Genomic DNA, 24,651 nt, shown 5'->3' with positions numbered 1-24,651 from the left:
AAAGATTTTGGTTGATGTTTTTCAAGTTTCTATTCAACAATGTGTTATGCTACTTTTAATGATGAGTTATTTGAAATACATGAAGCAATCAACACACTACATTTGAAAATACACATTTGATTGATGGCAAATGTGGCTTGAGGAAATTTTGGGAGGTGATGGGAATGTTCTGAACTTGTATAGTGATGACAGATGCAAAACTCTATAGAGGTGTCAAAAATCAATGAATTTGCTCCAAGGGAAGCTGCGAGGCGGCGGCAAGCCATTGAGACACTACTTCGGAGGCAAGCTCAAGATGACCGGTTCTAACGAGTTCAAGCTGAACCAGCCGCCCGAGGACGGCATCTCCTCGGTGAAGTTCAGCCCCAACACCTCCCAGTTCCTGCTGGTCTCGTCCTGGGACACGTCCGTGCGCCTCTACGATGTGCCGGCCAACTCGATGCGGCTCAAGTACCAGCACACCGGCGCCGTCCTGGACTGCGCCTTCTACGATCCAACGCATGCCTGGAGTGGGGGATTAGGTCATCAGTTGAAAATGCATGATTTGAACACTGATCAAGGAAATCTTGTTGGAACCCATGATGCCCCTATCAGATGTGTTGAATACTGTCCAGAAGTGAATGTGATGGTTACTGGAAGTTGGGATCAAACAGTTAAATTGTGGGATCCCAGAACTCCTTGCAATGCTGGGACCTTCTCTCAGCCTGAAAAGGTGTATACCCTCTCAGTGTCTGGAGACCGGCTGATTGTAGGTACAGCGGGCCGCAGAGTGTTGGTGTGGGATTTACGGAACATGGGCTATGTGCAGCAGCGCAGGGAGTCCAGTCTGAAATACCAGACTCGCTGCATAAGAGCATTTCCTAACAAGCAGGGCTATGTATTAAGCTCTATTGAAGGCCGGGTGGCAGTTGAGTACTTGGACCCAAGCCCTGAGGTACAGAAGAAGAAGTATGCTTTCAAATGTCACAGACTAAAAGAAAATAATATTGAGCAGATTTACCCAGTCAATGCCATTTCATTTCACAATATCCACAATACATTTGCCACAGGTGGTTCTGATGGATTTGTAAATATTTGGGATCCATTTAATAAAAAACGACTGTGCCAGTTCCATCGGTACCCTACCAGCATCGCATCACTTGCCTTCAGCAATGATGGGACTACACTTGCAATAGCATCATCATATATGTATGAAATGGATGACACGGAACATCCTGAAGATGGTATCTTCATTCGCCAAGTGACAGATGCAGAAACAAAACCCAAGTCACCATGTACTTGACAAGATTTCATTTACTTAAGTGCCATGTTGATGATAATAATAACAATTCGTACTCCCCAATGGTGGATTTATTACTATTAACAAAGAAACCAGGGAAAATATTAATTTTAATATTATAAGAACCTGAAAATAATGGAAAAGAGGTTTTCTTTTTTAATTTTTTTTTAAATGAACAATTTCCTAAATGCATGAGATGGTTTGATGGTTTGCTGCATTAAAGGTATTTGGGCAAACAAAATTGGAGGGCAGTGACTGCACTTTTAAGAATTAGTTTTGACCTTGATGATTTTTGTTTCCGCTGTGGAAATAAATGTTTGTAAATAAATAGAGTTAATAAAAATCCCTTTGCATTCTTTCTGGACCTTAAATGGTAGGGGAAAATGCTCTTGAGCTATTTCTTTTTCTGGTTGTAGCTGCTAATTCTAAAGCTGCTTCAGACTGCCTCATGAGGAGGTTAATCTACAATTAAACAATATTTCCTCTTGGCTGTCCATTATTTTCTGAAGCAGATGGTTCATCATTTCCTGGGCTGTTAAACAAAGCGAGGTTAAGGTTAGACTCTTGGGAATCAGCTAGTTTTCAATCTTATTAGGGTGCAGAAGGAAAACTAATAAGAAAACCTCCTAACATCATTTTGTGACTGTAAACAATTATTTATTAGCAAACAATTGATCCCAGAAGGGCAAATTGTTTGAGTCAGTAATGAGCTGAGAAAAGACAGAGCATATCTGTGTATTTGGAAAAATAATTGTAACGTAATTGCAGTACATTTAGACAAGCATCTATTTGGACCTGTTTCTATCTCTAAATGAATTATTGGAAACATTAATGAGGTTTACATATTTCTCTGACATTTATATAGTTCTTATGTCCATTTTAGTTGTCCAGCCACTGGTGATTAAGGTTAAAATGAAAAAAATTATAGTGCGAATGAGACTCATTTCAAAGTAATTCCTTAAATCAGAACACGAACTCAGCTTGGCCTATTCTGAGTAGTTCCAAATAGTATTATACAGTCACGCTTTTTATTTTTAATTTATATTATTTGCAAATGTATATCTCTGATTAGGACTTAGACTGTTACTGAAATTTTATTTTATCCATGATGTATTTTTTTTAATTCTTAGATATAGAGAAGGGTCTTATTTTTTAAGTATTTCAGTGAAAAATGAGTTCATTGTGAACGCATCTTTTGAAATGTATTTTCTTCATTGCAGGTCCACCTAATCATCTCGTGAAAATGGTTTCTCTATGGAAAGCTTTGTTTGCTTCCTACAAATACATGCTTATCCCCTAAGGGATGTGTTATAGTCATTGTGGACATGTTATTTAGTATGTGGATTTGTTTTTTGTCTTACAAGAAATTTGCCTGTTTATTTTTTAATAGATTGTTTAGGATGAGGAGTCTGCGTCCTTACGCAGTACTGTGAAGAATTCCTCCCATCTTCCCCCAAGTAAGCCCAGTTGCTGTTTATGAGCAGTTCGTTTTTTTGTAGTATAATCTAAACCTGTTATTTCCCTGCTGTATAATAAATCAGATTCGGAACACTTAAATGTTGGATGTTTTTAAATATTGGTAATGAATGTAATTTACTACATAAAAAGGCTTCTGTAAAGCAAAACTCTTCATCAAGGGCATGTTGAGGATGACATTTTACCTTTAAGTCCACTCTGCCTCATTTAATTATGTCTATTCTGATGTATATTGGGGCTTCAGTCCTGGATAAAGTGATGTGATGTGTTGGAGTTCAGCCATTTCCCTGGTGCCCCTTTGAAGGCTCCGCAGGGCCCTGAGCCATCCCCTGGCCTCTCTCAGGATGGGCCCTCACTACGGCAGCCTCTGGTCGCCTCCTGGCATGGTGTTTTCTTAGTGGTGCCAGTGCTGTGGAGCTCATGCAGCTCATACATCCCTGTGCTGATGAAATCATCGTCCACATGCAGAGAGCCAAATGACAGGCCTTTCTGGACTTATCCATCAAATGCTAAATCAAAGTGAAGCCCTTGGGATGGTAAATAATGTAATAGCCAGAGACTAACTGATGGTATTGGTTCTTTAGTGTGATTATGTGCTTTTAAGAGTCATAACCACTTGGTTGAGGACAGAGCATAAATTTAAAACATTGTATAACTGAAAGAGAATTAATGTAGTGTTGTTAAAGGTGACCAAATTAAAGCCATGTGTGGACCTGTTTCTGAAAAAAAAAAATCAATGAATTTTATACTTACAGAAGGGAAATGTTATGATATGCAAATTATACCTCAACAGTGCTGTTAAAAATGTATTACTTTTAATTTAAACAAATACGAAGACAATACAGACAAATGCAAGAATGGGAAGGCCTGGAGGCTGCATTCCACTGTTGCATTAACAAACCTAAATGGGCTCAGGCTGATATCATTAAATATATACATAATACCTTTTATGCATCTTCTTTGATTGACAAATTAGGGTACTTTTAGAAGAGGGGCTTGTACCTGGACATCTGGGATGAACTTCAGAGAGTTAAGAAACACCTCTGAAATTTTATGAAAAATGTGAATATGTATACATTTATATTTATATACATACATATTCACATGTATGTATATCATATATGAATTTTTCTGCAGAAAAGTTCATTCTATTATGTAGTACATGGCTGTATAAATATGCTACAGTGTATGTACACATTCTTGTGTTGATAGATATTTGAATTACTTCAAGTGTTTGGATATAGTTAACAAGGCTATTATAAATACTCTTCTGAACATCTTCTGGTGCCCATAAGCACCCATTTCTGAAACAGAGGAATCAATAAGTCACCTGGCATGTTACCTCCATACCTACTATGTAACGACAATCCATTTCCCAAGGTGGTTGTGACAATTTTTATTCCTAGCCCAAGTGCAGTAGTGTTCCCATTGCTCCACATCCTCACTAGGTACTGTTTTCTCAGATTCTTCATGTTAGCCAATTTTGGTATAAAGAGATCAATCATTTTAATCTGCATTCCTCTGAAGATCAATAAGGTTGAGCACCTTTTCGAATAAACCAAATATATGATTTCCTCTTTTCTGAAGTGTGTTCAATTATTTTGCTCGATTTTTTATTGAGATGTCTATCTTATTGAGCTGTAGGAGGTCTCTATTATTTTGCTGGACAAATGTTTTACAAGTAGCTTCTTAGCAGTTTTCCTTTATAAAGACTTTTTGTTGAAGTAGAGCATATACATTTTAAAATGTACAAATTGGAGATCCGGGCTGACTGATCCGTGCGGCCCGCCACGTGGCCACAGATGGCGGGGCACCACCGAGAAGTGACCAGCAAGCAGGGAGAAACGTTGCTGCAGATTCTGTGGAATCCTGCCGGCTGAGCCCCCACTAAGCCCCGGGCTGAGTTCGGGATTTCAGATGGGGAAGGAAGCGGTACAGTTCTATCCCCCACAATGGAAACTCCACCAAGGAAACCAGCGGCCACCATGTTGGAGAGCTGAAGTAACCACCACCACTCTCTGACAGATTGCAACAATAAAACAGGTGTGTGTTACTCAGCTCAGCTCCCATACAGCGGGGAATTCACATAAAATCTCTCCTAGGCTTTCTGGGGGTGGGATTATCAGAGCAAGCCTGCATAAAGACTCCGGGAAAACTAGAGACTCCTGACCTTCAACTCCCCCTCCCATTAGCGGTGAAAACGAAACCTGTCTAGCCAGCACTGGGGGAGGGGCAAGCGGAAAAAATCAAAACAATAGAGTGCTGGGGTTCCCAATAGACACCCTCCACACCCAACAAATGGCAGGCCCAGAGTACAGTTTGAACTGCCAAGAGGCATCACTCAGGGGAAATCTGGTCTAGCAGGAGAAACCAGGACTAGCAGGAGAAACAAGGGGACTAGAGGCCAGGCCCTCGCGACTGGGCGGCTGGAGACCGCACGCCCACCGGCAATAGTCCACCTGCTGCCCGTGTGACTGGGCAGCTGGAGAACGCCTGTCCGCCGGCGACAGCCCACCCGCTGCCCCTGTGACTGGGCGGATGGAGACCGCACGCCCGCCGGCGACTGATTTCTCGCTGGTGGCCTGCGCGACTGGGCGGCTGGAGACCGCCTGCCCGCCATCGACCGGGAGCTGAAACCAACCAGAGACAGTCCAGTCCCACTCCCCCATTCAGACACCCCAGCAAGGAGCCTGGGGCCAGCCATAGCAGAGAGGTGACATCACTGGAGCTCGGCCGTTGGAATTCCTTCCCCGCAGATTCCACTTTAGCAGGCATAGTCTATCAACACAAAGGAGAGACAACAGAGATATACAAAACCAAAACAAATCTATAGAAGAGAGCAGAAACACAGCAATCAAATAGAGCTGGAAAGTAACGTGAACATCATGAAAAAACAAGGGAAAAAAGGAGTACAAACAATGCAGGACAACTTAATTCTACAGGAGGACCTAGAAGCATCAGAAACAGGGATAGGGAAAGAAACTCAAGGCATACCTAACTCAGATGGAAAGGAATATTACAGAAGACATGAGGCAGCAAGTCCAAGCAATAAAAGTATATTTTGAAAATGAATTAAACAAACAAATTCAAATGGCAAAGAACAAGCTTTACCAGGAGATAGAGATCTTTAAAAAAATCAAACAGTAATCCTAGAAATGCAGGAAACTAAACCAAATTAAAAACTCAAACGAGAATATTACAAATAGACTAGATCAAGTAGAAGTCAGAACATCAGATAATGAAGACAAAGTTTATCAACTTGAAAAGAATATAGTCAACACAGAAAAGATGCTTAAATCCCACGAGCAATCTATTCAAGAGATATGGGATGTCATAAAGAAACCAAATTTGAGAGTCATCGGGATAGAAGAAGGCATAGAGATTCAAACCAAAGGAATGGACAACATATTAAATGAAATAATTCTAGAAAACTTCCCAGAGATGAAAGATGGAATTGCTTGCCAAATCCTGGAAGCCTACAGGACCCCAAACATTCAAAACCATAATAGACCAACTCCAAGACATATAATTATGAAGATAGCCAACATACAGAACAAAGAGAGAATATTAAAAGCTACGAGAGAAAGGAGGCAGATTACATTCAGGGGTAAACCAATTAGGTTAACGACTGATTTTTCATCACAGACTTTGAAAGCGAGAAGATCCTGGAACAATGTATTTCAAACCCTGAAAAATAATGGATTCCAACCAAGAATACTGTATCCAGCAAAATTAAGCTTCAGATTTGACAATGAAATTAAAATCTTTCATGATAAACAAAAGCTAAAAGAATTTGCAGCCAGAAAACCAGCACTGCAAAGCATTTTGAGCAAAATACTACAAGAAGAGGAATTGAAAAATAGTGCCCAAAACTAACAGTGGGAGGTATCTCAGTAAAGGGGGAGAAAAATAACCAAAGAGGAAAAACTAGCCAAACTAAAATAAATAAATAAATAAATAAACATGACTGGAAGTACAAACCATATTTCAATTGTAACCTTAAATGTTAATGGCTTAAATTCACCAATCAAGAGACATAGGCTAGTAACCTGAATTAAAAAATCAAATCCAACAATATGCTGCCTTCAGGAGACTCATATGATAGGAAAAGACATACACAGGCTGAAGGTGAAAGGTTGGGAAAAATCATACCACTCACATGGCCCTCGGAAGCAAGCAGGAGTGGCCATACTCATATCGAATAAAATCAACTTCAAACCTAAGTTAATCAAAAGGGATAAAGAAGGACACTAAATTCATTCTATGAGGCCAACGTCACCGTGATCCCGAAACCAGACAAAGACACTTCAAAGAAAGAAAACTACATACCAATATCTCTAATGAACTTGGATGCAAAAATTCTCAATAAAATCCTGGTGAATCGAATACAATAGCATATCAAAAAAATTGTGCACCCTGATCAAGTAGGATTCATCCCTGGGATGCAAGTCTGGTTCAATATACGGAAATCAATAAATGTTATTCATCACATCAATAGACTTAAAGACAAGAACCATATGATCATCTCGATAGATGCAGAAAAAGCATTTGACAAAGCACAGCATTCCTTTATGTTCAAAACACTAGAAAAATTAGGGATAACAGGAACTTACCTCAACATTGTAAAAGCTATATATGCTAAACCTCAGGCTAGCATCATCCTAAATGGAGAAAAACTGAAGGCATTCCCTCTAAAATCTGGAACAAGACAGGGATGCCCTCTCTCACCACTTCTATTCAATTTAGTTCTTGAAATACTAGCCAGAGCAATTAGACAGACAAAAGAAATTAAAGGCATAAAAATAGGAAAAGAAGAACTTAAATTATCGCTATTTGCGGATGACATGATAATATATTTAACAGACCCAAAAGGGTCTACAAAGAAACTGCTGGAGTTAATAATGAATTCAGCAAAGTGGCAGAATATAAAATCAACACGCATAAATCAAAGGCATTCCTGTATATCAGCAACAAAACTTCTGAAATGGAAATGAGGAAAACCACTCCATTCACAATATCCTCTAAGAAAATAAGATACTTGGGAATCAACCTAACAAAAGAGGTGAAAGATTTATATAATGAAAACTACAGAACCCTAAAGAGAGAGATAGAAGATCTTAGAAGATGGAAAAATGTACCCTGTTCATGGATAGGCAGAACTAACATCATCAAAATGGCGATATTACCCAAAGTTCTCTATAGGTTTAATGCAATGCCAATCAAAATCCCAACGGCGTTTCTTGTAGAAATAGATAAAGCAATCATGAAATTCATATGGAAAAACAAAAGACCCAGAATAGCAAAAGCAATTCTAAGCAGGAAGTGTGAATCTGGAGGTATAGCAATACCAGAGTTCAAACTGTACTACAAAGCAATAGTAACAAAAACAGCATGGTAATGGTACCAAAACAGGCGGGTGGACCAATGGTACAGAATAGAGGACACAGAAACCAATCCACAAAATTACAACTTTCTTATATTTGATAAAGGGGCCAAAAACATGCAATGGAGGAAGGATAGCATCTTCAACAAATGGTGCTGGTAAAATTGGAAATCCATATGCAACAAAATGAAACTGAATCCCTTTCTCTCACCATGCACAAAAGTTAACTCAAAATGGATCAAGGAGCTAGATATCAAATCAGAGACACTGCGTCTGATAGAAGAAAAAGTTGGCTACGATGTACATACTGTGGGGTCGGGCTCCAATTTCCTTAAGAGGATGCCCATAGCCCAAGAGTTAATAACAAGAATAAACAAATGGGACTTACTTAAACTAAAAAGTTTTTTTCTCAGCAAGAGAAACAATAAGAGAGGTAAATAGAGAGCCTACATCCTGGGAACAAATTTTTACCCCTCACTTCAGATAGAGCCCTAATATCCAGAATATACAAAGAACTGAAAAAATTAAACAATAAGATAACAAATAACCCAATCAACAAATGGGCCAAGGACCTGAACAGACACTTCACAGAGGAGGACATACAATCAATCAACAAGTACATGAAAAAATGCTCACCATCTCTAGCTGTCAGAGAAATGCAAATCAAAACCACCCTAAGATACCATTTCACTCCAGTAAGATTGGCAGCCATTATGAAGTCAAACAACAACAAGTGCTGGCGAGGATGTGGGGAAAAGGGTACTCTTGTACATTGCTGGTGGGACTGCAAACTGGTGCAGCCAATTTGGAAAGCAGTATGGAGATTTCTTGGAAAGCTGGGAATGGATCCACCATTTGACCCAGCTATCGCCCTTCTCGGACTACTCCCTGAGGATCTTACAAGAGCGTACTATTGGGATACTGCCACATCAATGATCATAGCGGCAGAATTCACAATAGCTAGACTGTGGAACCAACCTAGATGCCCTTCAATAGATGAATGGATAAAAAAAAAATGTGGCATCTATGCACAATGGAGTATTACGCAGCACTAAAAAATGACAAAATCATAGAATTTGCAGGGAAATGGATGGCATTAGAGAAGATTATGCTAAGCGAAGCTAGCCAATCCTTAAAAAACAAATGCCAAATGTCTTCTTTGATATAAAGAGAGCAACTAAGAACAGAACAGGGAGGAAGAGCATGAGGAAAAGATTAACATTAAACAAAGACGAGTGGGGGGAGAGAAAGGGAGAGAGAAAGGAAAGCATATGGAAATGGTAGGAGACCCTCAATTTTACACAAAATTACATATAACAGGTTGTGAGGGGAAAGGGGGGGGGACAAGGGAGAGAATTGAACAACATCAGATGAGGTAGAGAGCGAAGATGGGAGGGGAGCGGAGGGTGGATAGTAGGGGATAGGAAAAGTAGCAGAATACAACAGTCACTAATATGCCATTATGTAAAAATGTCAGTGTGTAACCGATGTGATTCTGCAATTTGTATTTGGGGTAAAAATTGGAGTTCATAACCCAATTGAGTCAAATGTATTAAAGATGATATATCATGAGCTTTGTAATGTTTTGAACAACCAATAAAAGAAAAAACCTATACACTTGTACATTGCTGGTGGGACTGCAAATTGGTATAGCCAATTTTGAAAGCAGTATGGAGATTCCTGGGAATCTGGGAATGGAACAACCATTTGACCCAGCTATTCCCCTTCTTGAATTATTCCCCAAAGACTTTAAGAGAGCGTACTATAGGGATACAGCTACATCGATGTTCATAGCAGCACAATTCACAATAGCTAGACTGTGGAACCAACCCAGATGCCCTTCAATAGATGAATGGATAAAAAAAATGTGGCATTTATACACAATGGAGTATTACTCTGCACTAAAAAATGACAAAATCATGGCATTTGCAGGGAAATGGATGGCATTAGAGCAGATTATGCTAAGTGAAGCTAGCCAATCCCTAAAAAACAAATGCCAAATGTCTTCTTTGATATAAGGAGAACAATTAAGAACAGAGCAGGGAGGAAGAGCATGAGAAGAAGATTACCATTAAACAGGGCGAGTGGTGGGAGGGAAAGGGAGAGAGAAGGGAAATTGCATGGAAATGGAAGGAGACCCTCATTGTTATACAAAATTACACATAAGAGGAAGTGAGGGGAAAGGGAAAAAAAAAACAAGAGAGAGAAATGAATTACAGTAGATGGGGTAGAGAGAGAAGATGGGAGGGGAGGGGAGGGGAGGGGGGATAGTAGAGGATAGGAAGGGCAGCAGAATACAACAGACACTAGTATGACAGTATGTAAAAACGTGGATGTGTAACCGATGTGATTCTGCAATCTGTATACGGGGTAAAAATGGGAGTTCATAACCCACTTGAATCAAATGTATGAAATATGATATGTCAAGAACTATGTAATGTTTTGAACAACTAATAAATAAAATATATCTATAATGGTGATGGTGATGATGGTAGTTATGATGATGATGATGGTGATGATAGTAATGGTCATGATGGTGATGGGGATGGATATGGTTTTGGCAATGGAGATGGTTTTGGTGATAGTGATAACAATGGTGGGTGGTAATGATGATGGTGGTGATTATGGTGATGAAAATTATGATGGTGATGATATGATAGTGGCAATCATGATGGTAATAGTTATTATGACGGTAGTGATGATGGTGAGTAATGATATCCATTGAGCCATTACCATATATAAGACACTATTTTAATAGCTTTAAATGTTTAAATCAGTTAACCTTTACATAAGTAATTTTTCAGCTGTCCCTTGGAGCCCAGTGAGTGTCCTAGAAGAGTTATCATGGACTCATTCATCACAGTAGGACCCCAATCAAAATCAGGAAATACAGGAAAATGACAGGGATGTTGAAGCTATTGTTCCTATAGAATTTATTACAACTAATTGTTAAAACTACTTATACAAGAACATGGTAGCACTAAGTGAGGTGGTCTGACCATATTGTCATGAATCACAGTACAGAGATGTAGTTGATTTGCAAGTACCTAGTGGACAGCCTCAATTCAGTATTTTCCCCACATCTAGTATCTGGTGGACAAGTAAACAGGAATTCAGAAAGCCTCCATCACGAGCCTTGATGATGAAGAGACTCATGGAGGGCCACACATACACGGAAGGGTTCAGGAAAGTTTGTTGTGTTGTTAAACTTTGTCACTAAACAGTCAGCATGACTTTCTCAGGACAGTATGCATTTCTGTAAGCACCTATACTGATGCAGATATATTCACTCTGCCAGCCTCTCCTGTCAGTCCAACTTCCCAGTTGGGGAGAGAAGCCCTGCCTAAAATACACTCTCAACATCACTTTCATGTCTTACCATCTCATTTGATCTCATAAGTCATTTCTCCTAGAAAAACAAGTTAGAATAGTTGCTTGTATTTGCACTAAACATTGAGGTTAAAATCACATAGTATAAAGTAAGGAATTCATATCTTGGGCACTAAGCCTAGAAAAAAATCCTATCTCCTTTATTACAACAATACAGCCCATCCCCTATATAATATATAATGAGTGTTGGGATCACATCCAATGCTAAAATATACCAGAAAGATGACTGGTGATCCACAGGCTATGTAGTCCATGCACATGAAGGGCAACATTGTTGTATAAGGATGCAATGATCGGGGGATGTTGGGAAAACAATAGGCTGAACAATGGTCAAAGGGCACCATTTTTGCAGGGCTCAGTGGTGCACACCTGTAATCCCAGCAACTTGGGAGGCTAAGGCAGGAGGATCGAATATTCGAGACCAATCTCAGTAACTTAGTGAGGCCTTAAGAATTCAGCAAGACCCTCTCTCAAAATAAAAATTAAAAGAGGGCTGTGGCTAAGTGACCCCAAGTTCAATCCCCAGTACCAAAATTAAAAAAGAAATAAAGAGAGAGAGAGAGAGAGAGAGAGAGAGAGAGAGAGAGAGAGAGAAGCACCATTTTATTATAGTGCCTGTAATGGAGAGAGAAAGGGAATAGGAATGAAACCTAAGGGCATTCAGAACCCTAGAGCAAATGTAACAACACAATGAGACCTTTTTCCACTCCCCATTTTTATCCAAAATGTAAATGTGAAAAACAGATGAATACTCTAGGGTCACATGAGCAAGTGAGCCATGCACAGTTGTTTAGCAGACTCACAGCTGCCCACTTTTCATACAGCAGGTCCCAGTGGGCCTCCTTGCTCCAAAGTCCCTCAGACACTTTGCAATAGCTGAGGGTGTTTGATACCCACAAGCAATCACCAAGCAGCTAGAGTGGAACTAAATGAACACAGCATTATCTAAGTGTTGGCTATCTCCCAACTCTGAACAGTGAATGGAAAGACTTAAGTTCCAAAATTAGCTCTTACCTGACGAACAGGAAATGAGCTTCAGGGTTTTCCACAGCTGCCCTGGGTCAGGGTCAGAGTAACCTGTCAACATAATATAGCCTCTGATAATGGGAAAATTGTATTTCCAACAAGGAAGTTCAATTGATTTCTGCAGTGGAGACCCAAGAAATAGGCACCAAAGTGGAGGACAGCCCGGGTGGCGGCTGTATCAACAAATGAAAACTTACACATAAAAATCTGTGCATGAGTGTCTACAAGTAGTTTTGTTAATAATAGTCAAAACCTGGAAACAACTGAGGTATCTTTCAGTGGGCAATGGTCATACTGTGGTACATCCCTGCCATGGAATACTATTCAACAATCAAAATGAACAAATTGTTGATTTTTAAAAAATCTAATCTGGGCTGGGTGCAGTGGCACACGCCTGTAATCTCAGCAGCTCAGGAGGTTGAGACAGGAGGATCACCGAGTTCAAAGCCTCAGCCTCAGCAACAGCGAGGTGTTAAGCAATTCAGTGAGACCCTGTCTCTAAATAAAATACAAAATAGGGGTGGGGATGTGGCTCAGTGGTCGAGCGTCCCTGAATTCAATCCCCAGTACCAAAAAAAAAAAAAAAAAAAAAAGAAAAGAAAAGAAAAGAAAAGAAAAAGAAAGAAAGAAAGAAAGAATCTGCCTAAAGGAACTTTCTTGTTGTTCTGGAAAAATTGTTCCCAGAGCTGATTCAGCTGTCTGTAAGAGAAGATAGAATTTTTTTAGAGGTTGAAGGAAAAACTTCATTCAATTCTACTACTTTTCTACTTTTTAAAAGCTTTGCTGTATCTCATTGAGAGTCCTTATACATATGATTGGAAGAAAGGACACTGATTTTCCATCACGAAACAGAATGTAATTCTCTAGGTACTTTTCTTCATCAAAACTGACTAACCAAAATATCTATAACATGGATGTTTTACAGGATTAAATTATTCTAGAGTTTTAAAGCACTCTGAGAATAAACATCAGGCTTTGGGCTTTCTTTGATTCATTCCTGAATTATTACGTTGATAATAATGAAAGTAATGACATTAGGATGATTTAATGGCAAAGCTAGGAACAGGGTTGACCAACTTTTAATTTTAATTATTACTTAAAAATTCTAAGGAAATGGGAGACAGAAGGAGTTCTAATATAAAATTACAGTTTACAGTTGCCTTTACTATAATGACAAAGCTAATTTCTGTAGTTTTTTCGTACGCCATGGTGAGCAATTAAGATGTATCCCACTTACAGTGTTAACATTTCTAATCTCTTCCACTGGATATTCAACATTCTAATTGCTCATTTTTATTATTACATTTTTGCTTTGTTCTGTTGGATAGAACTAATTGAGGTAGCACTTAATCCAGATGTCTGATTGGAGGAATACGAGGGGGGAAATCTCTACAGACTGCAAAATAGAGAGGTGAATACCTCATGATCCATTCACAAGGCTTCTTCCTGGAATCACACCCATACAAGAAACAGGTAAATTTCCTGCATGGCTGTCTTTGTGGCTAGGGATGTCATCACTGAGGAGAGCGCCATGTCATTGAGCTCAGAAGCATCCACGCTTGGATTGTCATGAAACACACAGAAAGGGATACAGAGAGAGCAGAAGAAGGGAAGGAGAAGATCGAGAGATTGAAGATGAAGGAGAGGAAGAGAGAGAGAAAAGGAAGAAAGAAGGGTAAAGGAGATGAGAAGGATTTGTTTTCTAAATTTAAACTGGAAAGGTCTCACAAGCATTAAAAGACAAAATTACAACATATTTAGTTCAAAAATCAAATTGGCTTTTATTAGTGGATTCTAGGATTGAGCAACACCTCATTCTATAAAATAGAATAGGCATTCCAATAAGCTGAGCAGAGAGGGTGGAAGAAAGTTAAACAGAATAGCTATAGGAATACGAAGCAGATCCATTGTTTCAAAATTACTTTCCTTACAGAGTCAAAACAGAAAAGACTTTTTTATCATGCTAGTTCATGATAAAAATTATACAAACTAGCCCTTTGTATAATTGCTATGACTTCCCTGTTGACTTTGTTTTCATTTTTGTTTTTTAATTGGACCATTCCAAAGTTTAGTTTGATTTGGTGGCACCTAGCATGAGTGACTGCATTTTGGTTTGGTCTGGTATGTTAAGTCCTAAAGCTGGAGATTAATCCACAACAATTGGCTCCCATGAACTTTATTTAACTCAAGTAAATTGTAATTCTTCTTGGACCACATTCATCAAAGAACTTCCTTAATCTCACCTGTTTCCTAAAATGAGACATATCAAAATGTTTTATGCCTTTGTCTATATTAATATTTCTGTTTCTTTTGTTAAAATAATTCACTTTTCCATTGATCACACCCAACAAAGAGAAAATACAGGTAATAAAAGATTACTTCAAGAAAGAGATAGAGATTCTGGAGAGAGAAAACAATTATTAGAAATCCTTGAAATGAAGGAAACAACAAACCAAATAAAAAAACTCAATAGAAAGCATCACCAACAGACTGCATCACTTGGAAGACAGAATGTCAGATAATGAAGACAAAATATACAATCTTGAAAATAAAGTTGACCACACACTGAAGACGGTAAGAAGCCATGAACAGAACATCCAGGAATTATGGGATAGCATCAAAAAAACAAATCTAAGATTTATTGGGAAAGAGAAAGGCACAGAGATTCAAACCAAAGGAATGCACAATTTCTTTAATGAAATAATATCAGAAAATTTCCCAAACATGAAGAATGAATTGGAAAATAAAATAAAAGAGGCCTACAGGACACCAAATATACAAAATACAACAGAGCCACACCAAAACACATTATAATGAAAATGCCTAGCATACAGAATAAAGATAGAATCTTAAAGGCTGCAAGAGAGAGGAATCAGATCACATATAGGGGAAGATCAATTTAGGTCTCAGCAGAATTTCCAACCCAGACCCTCAAAGCCAGGAGATCCTGGAATAACATATACCAAGCTTTGAAAGAAAACGGATGCCAACCAAGAATCTTATATGCAGCAAAACTGAGTTCAGATTTGATGACTAAATAAAGGCCTTTCATGATAAACAAAAGTTTAAAAAAAAATTTACAGTGAGAAAGGCTGCACTCAGAACATTCTCAGCAAAATATTCCATGAGGAGGAAATAAAAAACAATAATGAAAATCAGCAAAGGGAGGAAAAACACTAAAGGAAAGGCCAATCAAAGGAGAAACCAAGTCAAGTTAAAAACCAAAAATATACCAAAATGTCCAGGAATACAAATGGCATTTCAATAACAACCCTGAATGTGAATGGCCTAAACTCATTTATTAAAAGACATAGACTGACAGATTAGATTTAAAAAAAAAAAAAGAAGAAGAAGAAGAAGATCCAATGGTGCTGGTGCTGTGACTTAGTGGTAGAGCATTTGCCTCACATGAGACACTGGGTTTGATTCTAAACATAGCATATAAGTAAGTGAATAAAATAAAGGTCCATCAACAACTAAAAAATATTTTTAAAAAAAGACTCAACAATATGCTACCTTCAAGAGATTCATCTCACAGGAAAAAAAAAAAAAAAAACATCCACAGACTGAAGGTGAAAGGGTGGAAAAAAACATACCACTCACACATGGACCACATAAACAAGCAAGGGTTTCCATCCTCACATCAGATAAAGTGGACACAAAAGCTAGTGAAAAGGGATAAGAAGGACATTTCATACTGTTTAAGAGATTTATACATCAACAAGACATAACAATAATAAATATCTATGCCCCAAACAAAGGGGCATCTATTTATATCAAACAAGCCCTTCTCAACTACAAGAACCAAAAAGACAACCACACAATAACACTGGGTGATTTTAATACACCTCTCTCACCAAACAAACTGGGTAGAACTTCTAAACAAAAACTGGGTAGATCTCCCAAACAAAAACTAAACAAAAAAAAAAAACTATAGAACTCGGCCGCCCGCCGAGCAGCAGCAGCAGCAGCCGCTGCCGCCGCCGCCGCCGCCGCGTCCCATTCACGAGGGCCGTCCGCCTCGGCTGCGGCCCAGGCGGCTCCAGAGGCAGCGGCGGCGGCGGACGCCCCGGCCCCGCCCCCTCGGCAGCTCTCCCGCGGCTGGTCCTCGCCGCCGGCGTTCATCCTCCGCTGCTCCTCGGCCGCCTTCCCACGTGCGCCGGCGCGGGCCAGGAGCGGAGCCGCCGCAGTCACAAACCATGAATTATGTGGGCCAGCTGGCTGGGCAGGTGCTTGTCACCGTGAAGGAGCTCTACAAGGGCATTAACCAAGCCACACTGTCAGGGTGCATCGATGTTGTCGTGGTGCAGCAGCAGGACGGCACCTATCAGTGTTCACCTTTTCACGTGCGGTTTGGGAAGCTGGGAGTCCTGAGATCCAAAGAGAAAGTGATCGATATAGAAATTAATGGCAATGCAGTGGATCTTCACATGAAATTGGGTGACAATGGAGAAGCTTTCTTTGGGGAGGAGACTGAAGAAGAATATGAAAAGCTTCCAGCTTACCTTGCCACCTCACCAATTCCCACTGAAGATCAGTTCTTTAAAGATATTGACACCCCTTTGGTGAAATCAAGTGGAGAAGAAAGACTCTCCCAGAATTCAGATATCTCACACATCTTAGAAACAGAGACCGTTTTCACTCCAACTTCTGTGAAAAAGAAAAAAACGAAGGAGAAAGAAATGCAAACAGGACAATAAAAAGGAAGAGCAGCCTGCTTCTCCTGCTGCAGAAGACACTTGTGAAGTGGGTGTGAGCTCTGATGATGAGAAAGGAGCCCAGGCAGTGAGAATTTGCCAATAAGACTTCCTGCTGTGATACTAAAATTTCATTCGTGGCAGACTAGTGGTGTATCTCTCTTCATCCAAGGATCTTCAAATGCTTCCTTAAAGGAAGAAAAATTTAAGGAGCCTTTGCTCTTCCATTCTGGAGATCACTACCCCTTATCTGATGGAGATTGGTCCCCATTAGAGAACACCTATGTCCAGGCAGTATGTCCTAAGAGTGATTCAGAGCTGGAGGTGAAACCTGCCGAGAGCCTGCTCAGATCTGAATCTCACATGGAATGGACATGGGGCGGGTTCCCAGAGTCCACTAAGGTCAGCAAAAGAGAAAGATCTGACTACCATCCTAGGACAGCTACAATTACACCATCAGAAAATACCCATTTTCGGGTAATTCCAAGTGAGGATAGCCTCATAAGAGAAGTAGAGAAAGATGCTTCCATTGAAGATACTGTCTGTACCATAGTGAAACCCAAACCCAGAGCCTTGTGTAAGCAGATGAGTGATGCGACATCTGCTGCAGAACTTCTTGAACCTCCTCTTGCAACTCCTCAGATTCCATCTATGTTAGATGCAGACCACCTTCATAGCCCATCTTTAGTGGAAACTGCCTCAGAACCCAAACCAGTGGCTAAAGTAGACTCACCATCAAAGAAGAAAGGTGTCCACAAGAGAAGTCAGCACCAGGGACCTGATGATATTTACCTCGATGACTTAAAGGCTCTAGAACCTGAAGTTGCAGCTCTCTATTTCCCTAAAAGTGAAACGGACCCTGGCTCCAGGCAGTGGCCCGAGTCTGACACTCTCTCTGGCTCCCAGTCCCCACAGTCTGTGGGAAGTGCAGCTGCAGATAGTGGCACTGAGTGCCTCTCAGATTCTGCCATGGACTTGCCCGATGTCACACTTTCGCTATGTGGGGGCCTCAGTGAAAATGGAGAAATTTCTAAAGAAAAATTCATGGAGCATATCATTACTTATCACGAATTTGCAGAAAACCCTGGACTTATAGACAATCCTAATCTTGTAATTCGTATATATAACCGTTACTATAACTGGGCTTTGGCTGCTCCTATGATCCTTAGCCTGCAAGTATTTCAGAAGAGTTTGCCTAAGGCCACTGTTGAGTCCTGGGTTAAAGACAAGATGCCAAAGAAATCTGGCCGCTGGTGGTTTTGGCGGAAGCGAGAAAGCATGACTAAGCAGCTGCCAGAGGCTAAGGAGGGAAAGTCTGAGGTGCCGCCAACCAGTGACCTACCATCAAGTACTGAAGAGCCAGCCAGTGCCAGGCCAGCTGAGGATGACACATCCAGTGATGAGGGGTCACAAGAGCTTGAAGAATCCATCAAAGTGGACCCCATCCCCACAGAGACCATGAGCCACAGCAGCACAACTTCATATAAGAAGTCTTTCCGACTCTCCTCAGACCAGATAGCAAAATTGAAGCTCCATGATGGCCCCAATGATATTGTGTTTAGTATTACAACCCAGTATCAAGGTACCTGCCATTGTGCGGGTACCATTTACCTGTGGAACTGGAATGACAAGATCATCATTTCTGATATCGATGGAACAATAACCAAGTCTGATGCTTTGGGGCAGATTCTCCCACAACTAGGTAAAGACTGGACTCATCAGGGTATAGCAAAGCTCTATCATTCCATTAATGAGAATGGCTACAAGTTTCTGTACTGTTCTGCTCGTGCCATTGGCATGGCTGACATGACCCGTGGCTACTTGCACTGGGTCAATGACAAGGGCACAGTCTTGCCCTGGGGTCCTCTGATGTTGTCCCCCAGCAGCTTGTTCTCCACTTTCCACAGGGAAGTAATAGAAAAGAAACCAGAGAAGTTCAAGATTGAATGTCTCAATGATATTAAGAACCTGTTTGCCCCATCCAAGCAGCCCTTCTATGCTGCCTTTGGAAACCGTCCAAACGATGTTTATGCTTACACACAAGTTGGAGTTCCAGACTGTAGAATATTCACCGTGAATCCTAAGGGTGAATTAATCCAAGAAAGGACCAAAGGAAACAAATCATCGTATCATAGGCTGAGTGAGCTTGTGGAGCATGTGTTCCCACTTCTCGATAAAGAACAGAATTCTGCCTTTTTGTGCCCAGAGTTCAGCTCCTTCTGCTACTGGCAAGACCCAATCCCTCATGTGGACCTGGATGACCTGGCCTGAAGTGGCACCTGTGGCAGGGATAATGGGGAGGTGTAGTCACTCTCCTCACAGCAAGGAAGGTGACCTATCCTGTGGACAAAGATCCAGGGCTGACAGTGGGGCACCTTCTTTCTAGAACAGGGACACGGCCCCTGGAGCTGGCACGACCACCCTCCTTCACCTTCCTAGGCTACTGCTCAGCCCTCGGAAGGAGAAGAGAGGGGCTCAGCCTGAGTTAAAGCCCTTGTGCTCTGTCACACATGGGCCTTCACACGTGCTTCCTGCGGAGTTGTATACTGGGCACTCCTTGAATTTTCATTAACTTAAAAGGAAGAAAACAGAAGTTAAAGAATGGACCAAAACATTACACAAAGTAAAGTGTTAACAATTTCTACTGAGCAGTTGAGATTGTCTCTCTATAACCAGGGCTTTCTTCAGAGGGTCTGGTCCATTGAACTGCCACAGATCCAGTTGTGATGCTGGCTAAAACTATCTGTGCACATCTTTCCGCTGGGTTCCTCCATTTCTGCACACTGAAACAGAATAGCTGCTCGCTGTGCCAAGTTGGGTGGGCCCCCAGGGCTTATGCACCAGAGCCACTGAACCCATACCCACCAACATGAACTTCTGGGGAGAAAATCCCCTTGGATAATCAGTTTCTTATCTGTGACTACTCTATGGTGAGAGGCCTTTAAGTTATTTCTTAGACATAGCTGAAGAATAGATTTATATTTGATGTCTGGAATAATAGTGGGATTTTGAGTTTCAAAACAAAGAACACCAACACAAAAATGCAAGTACACAGTTGCAGTAGGTCCTGGGGATAGCCCTTTTCTCTGTCCTTGTGCCTGTTGCCTGGCTTAGATGGGGCTTTAGGTATCTTGCTTTGGGACAGGATTTCTAAAATTCCATGCTACAAATTAGTCAGGGAAGCACAATGAAGCTTGTATAAAGGCCACTGGCCAGTAGTTTTGGCTTTGTCATCACAACCCTATGTTAAATTCTATAGAAACCATGTGAGAAAGGGGTCTTGGAGCTCCTGTTGAGCAATCAGCCCTTCAGCAGCGACCCCAGACCAACTCCTCTGGCAGCTGGGGCACTTATGTGGTTGGCAAGTGCAGAGACTACCCTTTGAGATCCCATGGGGACAGAGAGGTACTCATGCATTTGCACTAAAATATACATGGCAGCTGCATGGACTGGCTTGGTTGTAATGAGCTCGTATCACATGTGGGAATAGAGAGCAGCAGGGAAGGATTGTGTGCCAGAAGCCCCTCTGGTGTTGGTGATCAGCTGGGTGTTGACAGTCACTGTTAACATCGAGAGAACTGTTCAGGGCCTTCAGGGGACTTGAAATAGCCCCAGGGCAGAGCCCTCCATTGAGGAAGATGCAGGAAGCAGTGGTTCCTGAGCTGAGGGGGAGCTGCAGATGCTTTTAGGTAGTTTCATTTCCAACTCCTGTGTGTCCCTGTCATCTTCTCGGGGAACTTCTCTTGTTTGTTTTACCCAGAATAATACTGATCTAGAGTTGGAGAAACGGGTGATTATTTTTCCAGATTGGAGAGTTGAAAGGCCCTGACTGATTGCAGCCTTTTTTCCCTAGTGCTATTGGGTATGGAGGCACTGTTGAAACCCCTTGAACACAGTTCTCAGTGGCAAACTCTGGAGGCACATATTCCTAGAGAAGAGATGACACAGGCTTTCTCTAGTGCAAAACCTCCCCCTTAAATAGTGCTAAGGACTAATTGTCTAATGAGTTTATTTATATATAGTAAATAGGAGAACTAGGTTATGTTTATATGAAGTTCTGCCCAGTTAGTGAATTAAGATTTTAGTAAAATATCCATTCAGTTTTCTTATTTCCATAGATGCCACCAGTGTGTCCTTTCAACTGCCTTTGATTTAGAGGAAGAATGAGAGCTTTATGTGCTTAATCTGCACTTAGTAGGACTTCTTTGCATATGTGTGGTACAGAAAATCTTAATATGCATCCTCTTTTTAGGTTGTCCTTCACAATTTTTGACTAGTTTTTCTTGACAAGCTCTTCTCCTTGGATATACAGGCCTTCTGAGAGGATCCAGCCTAGTATCTGGATCTCCCAGCCTGTGTTGAGGGTGGCTGGTTCTTCTGTCTCAGTGTCCACTAGCCCTAGACTTTGTTGCTGCAGATTGATCCAGTGGGTACATAGGCTAATGACTGTGAGTCTTTTTCCTTGTTTAAAGGAGTCCCTTTTGCTGATAGTAGATGATTACTATTGCTGTAATGTTAAGAAAATATTAAGTTTGTGCTGAACATCCATTGCCATTTGGTACAAATGACATTTGTTCTTTCTGTGAAAGAGAGATGCCCTTGAGTGTGTTTGCACACAATCTCTTAGGATGGCGAGTTGAAGCATCAACCTCACGCTGGCTCAGTGACAAGCAACGTCACAAGGACAGCTGTAGGGAGATTGGGCTCTTCTAAGTCATTCTTGTCAGTTGCTCCATTGGTGACATGACCCCTTTCCCTCTTCCCATTTCAGTCTAACTTTAGTGTTTGCTCTGATATCATGTGTTAAAGCTTGTACTGCTGTGGAAGTTAATGTCTGCTCTCCGTCAGGCTCTGCGAGGTACATGTGTGGACTTGGAGCATGCACACTTAGCGCCATAGTCAGTAATGGTTCACTGTGTTCAAACACATCTACATAGAGTTTTCATTTGGAAAAAGAAACCTACTAGTTTGATGTCCTAAAACAAAAGCTGCTAAAAATCATAGGGAAACCAACTGAGGAGGAAAGGTGACTAAGTGACTGAAACGTGCTTCTGCCCTGAACAGCCCACTTGACCGTGAGCCTGCACACAGCCCTTCTCTAGTTGCTTTGAAGGTGAAGCAAGGCCTTTGAGAGAAGAAATGGTTAGAAAAAACATTAAGCACTTTCTCTTTTTGCAAGTTGGTGAAAACGGATTCATCCAGGGAGCTTTATCTTTTCAAGTATCATATTCACTCTGGGAAACCATATTTTAGAGCATGCTGGGTTTTATTTAAAACTGGTTAAAATAAATGTTATTTCCAGGTGGAAAATGACTTTTGGTTTGGTTTGAGGGTAAGAAAGGGAGGGGACACTGCTCTTTAATAATTACGTTCAGCCAATGATGAAGTATTTGATTATTAGACAGAAATATCACTAATAAGTTTTCAGTTGTCTGAAATTAATTGTAAACATCAATACAGTACTCTTTAGTTATGGTAAAGACATCTTAAGATGAATGGCTCATATTTTGGTGCAGCGTTTGATGTTCAAAACAAAATGTTAAAACAATAAACAAACGTAAACTCTGAAAAAAAACTATAGAACTCAATAAAACATTCAATAATTTAGAATTAACAGACATATATAGAATATTCCATCCATCAACAAGCAAATACACATTCTTCTCAGCAGCACATGATCCTTCTCCAAAACAGACCACATATTATGCCACAAAGCAAGTCTTAGCAAATCCAAAAAGGCAGAGATACTACCCTGTATTCTATGTGACCATAATGTAATGAAATTAAAGATCAATGATTAAATTAAAAATGGAAGATACTCCAACACCTGGAGACTCAACAATGTGCTACTGAATGATGCATGGATAACAGAAGACATCAGGGAGGAGCTTTAAAAAAATTCTTAAAACGTAAATGAGAACTCTGATACAACTTATCAAAATCTCTAGGACACCATGAAGGTAGTGCTAAGAGGAAAGTTCATTCCATTAAGCTCACTCATTAAAAGAAGAAAAAGACAACACATAAATGATCTGACATTACATCTCAAAGCCCTAGACAAAGAAGAACAAACCAATAACAAAAGTAGTAGAACACAGAAAATAATTAAAATCAGGGCAGACATCAATGAAATTGACACAAAAGAAACTATTCAAAAAATTGACAAAACAAAAAGCTGGGTTTTTTTGAAAAAAAAAATGAAATTGACAAACACTTCACTGCCCTAACAAAAAGAAGGATTGAGAAAACTCAAATTACTAAAATTCATGATGAAAAAGGAAATATCTTGACAGACACTATTGAAATACAGAAGACAATTAGAAACTATTTTGAAAATTTATACTCCAGTAAAATAGAAAATATTGAAGACACTGACAGATTTCTAGAGGCATGTGATTAACCCAAACTGGGTCAAGAGGACACACACAATTTAAACAGATCAATTTCAAGCAAGGAAATAGAAGATACCATCAAATGCCCACAAACCAAGAAAAGCCCAGGACCAGACCAAATCACAGCAGAGTTCTATAAGACCTACAAAGAAGAATTAATACTAATTCTCCTCAAATTATTTCATGAAATAGAAAAGGAGGGAACCCTTCCAAACTCATTCTGTGAAGCTAGTTATCATCCTGATACCAAAACCAGGCAGAGACTCATTAAAGGAAAGAAAATTTCAGACTAATATTCCTGATGAACATAGATGCAAAAATTCTCAATAAAATTCTGGTAAATTGTATACAAAAACATATTTCAAAAAATAGTGCACCATGATAGAGTGGGGTTCATTCCAGGAATGAAAGGTTGGTTCAACATATGGAAATCAATAAATATAATTCATCACATCAATACACTTAAAGAATAATATGATTATATCAATTGATGCAGAGAAAACATTTGACAAAATGCAGCACCCTTTTATGTTCATAACACTAAAAAAACTAGGGATAGTAGGAACAATACCTCAACATTGTAAAAGCTATCTATACTAAACCCAAGGCCAACATCATTCTAAATGGAGAAAAATTGGAAGCATTCCCTCTAAAAACTGGAACAAGACAGGGATGCCCTCTTTCACAACTTCCATTCAACATAGTCCTTGAAACTCTAGCCAGAGCAATTAGGCAGACAAAAGAAATTAAAGAAATATGAACAGGAAAAAAAGAACTCAAACTATCATTATTTGCTGATGACATGATTCTATACTTAGAGGGTCCAAAAAACTCCACCAGAAAACTTCTAAAATTAATAAATGAATCCAGCAAATTGGCAGGATATAAAATCAATACCCATAAGTTAAATTCATTTCTATACATCAGTGATGAATCTTCTGAAAGAGAAATTAGGAAAACTACCCCATTCACAATAGCCTTAAAAAAATAAAATACTTGGGAATCAAT

The 24,651-nt window shown here is 40.1% G+C and overlaps 2 protein-coding genes across 2 annotated transcripts; both read left to right on the top strand.

Annotated features, from left to right (window-relative positions):
* The first annotated feature begins 208 nt into the window (after positions 1-208).
* Positions 209-2,836, top strand: LOC124101483 (mitotic checkpoint protein BUB3). The gene is made up of 2 exons (XM_046457498.1): positions 209-1,266; positions 2,500-2,836. The coding sequence occupies exons 1-2, from the start codon at positions 224-226 to the stop codon at positions 2,507-2,509; spliced, it is 1,053 nt and encodes a 350-aa protein (XP_046313454.1). The 5' UTR covers positions 209-223; the 3' UTR covers positions 2,510-2,836.
* A 13,805-nt stretch (positions 2,837-16,641) lies between these two features.
* LOC124101481 (phosphatidate phosphatase LPIN2-like) lies at positions 16,642-22,190 on the top strand. The gene is given in 3 exon segments (XM_058583381.1): positions 16,642-17,215; positions 17,217-17,344; positions 17,422-22,190. Coding segments are annotated over 3 exon segments (2,691 nt in total). The 5' UTR covers positions 16,642-16,753; the 3' UTR covers positions 19,523-22,190.
* Positions 22,191-24,651: the final 2,461 nt, after the last annotated feature.

This window comes from Marmota monax, unplaced genomic scaffold, assembly GCF_021218885.2.
Source record: "Marmota monax isolate L192 unplaced genomic scaffold, Marmota_monax_Labrador192_F-V1.1 WCK01_AAM20220418_F8-fsc01215, whole genome shotgun sequence".
NCBI classification, from domain to species: Eukaryota; Metazoa; Chordata; class Mammalia; order Rodentia; family Sciuridae; genus Marmota; species Marmota monax.
The sequence above is the reverse complement of the archived record's forward strand: the minus strand, read 5'-3'. Positions and strand labels throughout refer to the sequence as shown.

Bases quoted from the DNA above. Each gene is read 5' to 3' on its own strand.
- LOC124101483 (XM_046457498.1), top strand. From the start codon at position 224: ATGAATTTGCTCCAAGGGAAGCTGCGAGGCGGCGGCAAGCCATTGAGA.